The following is a 4,496-nucleotide window of genomic DNA, read 5'->3' as shown; positions in this document are numbered from 1 at the left end:
TGGCCTCGAACTCAGAAATCCACCTGCCTCTGTCTCCCAAGTGCTGGGATTAAAGGTGTGCGCCACCAGGCCTGGTGAGTTTGCACCTCTTAACCATGTGGTAGCAGGAGAACCCAACTCTGGCAAGTTGCCTCTGCCCACCACATGGGCACCACCATGAGAGATGTGCGCATGCACATGGTGTTCAGTGGGAAGGCAGGTACTTGGGGTCACAGAGTTACTGGGGATGAAGCCTTATGCCTTTAAAGGCTGTCATATTTCCCCTTCATTATGAGCGTGCTAAATTGTAATCAGTGGATTGAATCCTTAGTTTCTTTTAGGCTTACAAGAAAACTACTGGCCCTAAGAAGTAACCAGAATAAGTATACAGTTTACATTTACCGCAAAATTAAACATTTTAAATATGCCTTTTTCTATTTTTTTCCTTTCAAGGTTTTTTGTTTTTTGTTTTTTTGTTTTTTAAATAATAAAAAGTCAAACAAGTACACAAATTGGTTTTCTCTGGAGCCAGAACAACAAAACTTAGGGGGAAACAATGCCGTCACCAGCTCTCAGGCCTATAGTGAACACCTCACAAAACAATGTGTTATTTCTGAAAACGGAGCCTCCTCTTAATCTGATGTCAAGAGACTAGGTAATTGTTTTTCTCAGCAGGACTCGAGGCTAGGGTTTCTCCTGGCCTTTATGCCTGTCTAGGAAAAGGTGTCCGTGATTCTCCACTCCAAGAGAAAGAAGAAAAGCTGAGGGGAGCATACCCCGGTCTTCAAGAGAGGAAAGGTCAGAACGCCTAAACTTATTGGACAGAGTTCAAAGACAAGGCAGACGGGCCAGCGCTCTCCCGGGGGCCAACTGGGGAGGAACAAAAAAGGTGCTGAGACGCCTCTGCAGAAGGTGCCCCTCATAGCCCAGCAGCCCATGATCAGCTCCAGCTGCCTCCCTTCAACACCGAGAGATGCGGGCGGCGGGGCTGCTGCTGCTGCTGCTGCTCCTGCTCCTGGGGCTGGCTAGCACAGTGCACGGGCTCTGCTCACCTACTGTGTTCTACAGAGATTGCTGGATCCGCCGCTTCCCGGGGCTGCTCTTGGACCTGGAGGAGTCTCAGAGGCTGGGCGCCCAGTTCCTCAAGTACTATTCGGAGAACACGGGGCAGAAGTGCGGCCGGAGCTGCTGCCTCCGGAAGGATGGTGAGCGCGGGGCTGGCAGAGTCCACTTGGGTAGTGTCACAACACGAGGGAGGCCAAGACTGAGGTGGGGCGGGGAGGGCGGTAAAACCAAGGAGGACCCCAAAACCAGAGCACGAGGTCCAGAGGGGGAGGGCCAGGGAGTACTCCAGGACCAGAGCACGAGGCCCAGGTAGAGGGGGAGGGGCAGAAGGACCCAGAGTGGGCAGCATCAGAGCCAGAGCAGGTGGATTTGAACGCTGTGGAATCTTCCTGAGCTGTAGAGCCCATGGTATTATGCTTTCTTTGACAAAGTGCTAATGGACATATTTCTTTCAGGGTTAACTAACTTGATTTTTTTTTTTATAATCCAAATGTTTCCAGTAAACTGGGTGCTGTGGACCATGAATGTAATCCTGGCACTTAGGAACTAGAAAAGTGTGCATGTGTGTGTGGGGCGGGGGATCAAGAGTTCAAGGCAAGCTTCAGCTACATTGTGAGCTGAGACCAGCCTGGGCTGAGACTATGAACAAGCACAAACACCCAGGATTTACAGTAACTAACTTTTAAACTGTCATTATATTACTTTTGTTTCTCAGATCTTTTAAGGTATTTTCTGCTAAGTCTGAGAACCTCAATGTTTTGACCACATTCACCCCAACTCTGCTCTCTAACCTCTAACCTTTCCAGATTCCTCACCACCACTCACTTCATATTCTCCTTTTAAAAAATAACCCACTGACTCCAGTTTGTCTTGCCCCGATTCTCCTGGGCATGACCAAGAACTGCTCCCCTAAAGGGGAGGGGGAGAAAAGGAAAGAAAGAAAAACAAACAAACCCCAACTCCCCCTCCCATGAAGCCGGCAAGGCAACTGTCAACAGCTCCTCAGTTAGGAGTAAGGGCTCACCATCCCCTTCCACCTCCTGCTGGGAGTATTGGCTTGATCCTGTACTGGCTTTGTACAGCCGTGAGGCCCCTCTGTGTGTTTGAGATATACTTGTGTGGCCCACTTTGAGCTCACTTTTCAGTGGAGTTTGGGCTTGAATTCCTGGTCCTCCACCCCGAATCCCATGTGCTGGGACCATAGGCGAGCACCACCATGTTTAATAATTTCTTCTTAAAATAACTTTTGGTGGTTTCAGTGTCATGCCTATTTTATAAGATGTGTCTCTCGATTATAAAGCATGGGGCACACTAGACAGGAAGTTAGAGTGTGGACATGCTACCTTCAAGTTTCCCTATAAATGGGATTTGGGTGTGAATGCCTTCAAGGTCAAAACTGCCTGACAATATTTTCAATTCTTTTAAAGCTACCAAGAAAGACACAAGAGCAACACTGTGTATTGTTAAAGCCATCCCCATAGGGCCCGCACCATCTTTTAACCATGATTTGATACTGATTATTCATTAAAGACTTTGCTTACCAAATTACATATGCAAATTTCTGAATAAAATTTAGAGCATATAGGAGAGCCGCCAGATTTTCAGGGATCATGGTTTGAGAGACTTGCCACAAGCGATGATCTTCAAAGCTAATGAGACACAAAGAACAATCTATTTGATAAAGAAGAATCTTTTCAGAGCAGGGTCATGGGCTGGGGTTTTGGTTACATTTGTAGGGTGTCTGCTTAGCATGCTGGAGGCTTCTAGCACATAAACCCAGAGTGGTGGCCCACATCCGTAATCTCAACACTTGGGGGTGAAAACAGGAAGATCACAAGTTCAAGGTTGTCCTCAGCTATGTAATGAGTTTGAGGCCAGGCAGGGATTCATGAGATCTTGCTGAAATGAAAACAAAGCAGAGCTGCAGAGATGGCTTAGTGGCTAACGTGCTTGGCAGACAGGTGTGAGGTCCCAACTCCCCAGAGCCCACTTAAAGCTGGGCATGGGAATATGAGCATCCATAATCCCCAGTGGCCCTAAAGGGAGATGGAAAGCAGAAACAGAGAAACCATTGAAAGTTCACAGGCCAGCTAGCCTAAGGTATGCAGCAGCCAAAAAGCAAAGAGACCGTGCCTCAAACAAGGCAGAAGAGGACTGACACCCATGGCTGTCCTCTGACACATTCGTACTCACACACATACACCACACTCACATGCATATCACACATCAACATTAAACAGAAAATCAGGCCAAGAGCAGTCATCCAGGACACTCCGCCAGCCCAGAGCCTCTGCAGCGGAAGGCAGGACAGGAAGGCAGGACCCAGGTTTGTCACACTTCTGCATGGAGCTGGAACATAGAAACATGCACATGAAATATAAGGTCAATTTCCTTCCTTTCCTCTCTCCCTCTTACCCTCTCCCTTTCTTGAAGAATCCTGATCTGTTTCCTTCAGCCTCTGGAAAACTGAGATTATAGGTGGGCACTACGTCCCTAGCTCCATAGAAAACATCTCAAAGGGCTAGAGAGATTAGAGAGATTGCTTAGTGGTTAAGAGCTCCTATTACTTTTGCAGAAGATCTGGATTCATCTCAGCACCAAAATTGAGTGGCTCACACACTCCAGCTCCAGGGATCCGATGCCTCTATTCTCCAAGGGATGCACTAATGTCACATTCCTCCCCTTTCAAAGATACACAAATACACATAACTAAAAATAATCAAAAATAAATCCTTCATAAAAAGAATTATTCAAATAAAATTCAGTCTCTATAAGCAAGGTGTGGTGGCTGATGCCTGTAATTCCAGAACTTAGGAAGCTGAGGCAGGGGGATTGCCATGAATTTGTGGTCACTCTGGGATACATAATAAGTCTGAATTCAAAGCCAGCTTAGGCTATATACAATACTGTAAGATCCAATATTGTTCACTATCACACCAGTGACTTCCTTATTGCAAGTCTAAATGTTAAATAACTTTTCCAGTTCCTTTCCCTTACAACTTCCCAGAACCATCCTCAGGGGTTTTGCAACCCAATATATTAGTAATTAATTTTGTCTTATTTCTCTTCTGGAAAAAAATAAGAAATGCCACAGAAATCCTTGAGCATCCTATAAGTAAAACTGGAGCTCTCCATGGCTAACTCTCCTGAGGGGCAGAGCAGGACTCCACAGCACAGTGCCCTCCCTGACCTCCACCCCCAAACCCCACAGCACAGTGCCCTCTCTGACCTCCTCCGATCCCCACCATCACAGCACAGTGCCCTCCCTGACCTCCACCCCCCAACCCCACAGCACAATGCCCTTCCTGACCTCCACGATCCCCACCATCACAGCACAGTGCTCTCTGACCTCCACGATCCCCACCATCACAGCACAGTGCCCTCTCTGACCTCCACGATCCCCACCATCACAGCACAGTGCCCTCCCTGATCTCCACCCCCCAACCCCACAG

The 4,496-nt window shown here is 47.6% G+C and overlaps 1 protein-coding gene across 1 annotated transcript in view; it reads left to right on the top strand.

Annotated features, from left to right (window-relative positions):
- Positions 1 to 4,496, top strand: part of Mansc4 (MANSC domain containing 4) — a 13,786-nt gene that overhangs the window by 1,480 nt on the left and 7,810 nt on the right. Inside the window, 1 exon segment of the mRNA XM_031383926.1 lies at positions 655 to 1,184. Within this exon segment, the coding sequence (XP_031239786.1) occupies positions 953 to 1,184 (232 nt within the window). The 5' untranslated portion in view covers positions 655 to 952.

This window comes from Mastomys coucha, unplaced genomic scaffold (assembly GCF_008632895.1).
Source record: "Mastomys coucha isolate ucsf_1 unplaced genomic scaffold, UCSF_Mcou_1 pScaffold20, whole genome shotgun sequence".
In the NCBI taxonomy this organism is placed as follows: Eukaryota; Metazoa; Chordata; class Mammalia; order Rodentia; family Muridae; genus Mastomys; species Mastomys coucha.
This window is presented reverse-complemented; position numbering and strand designations above follow the sequence as displayed.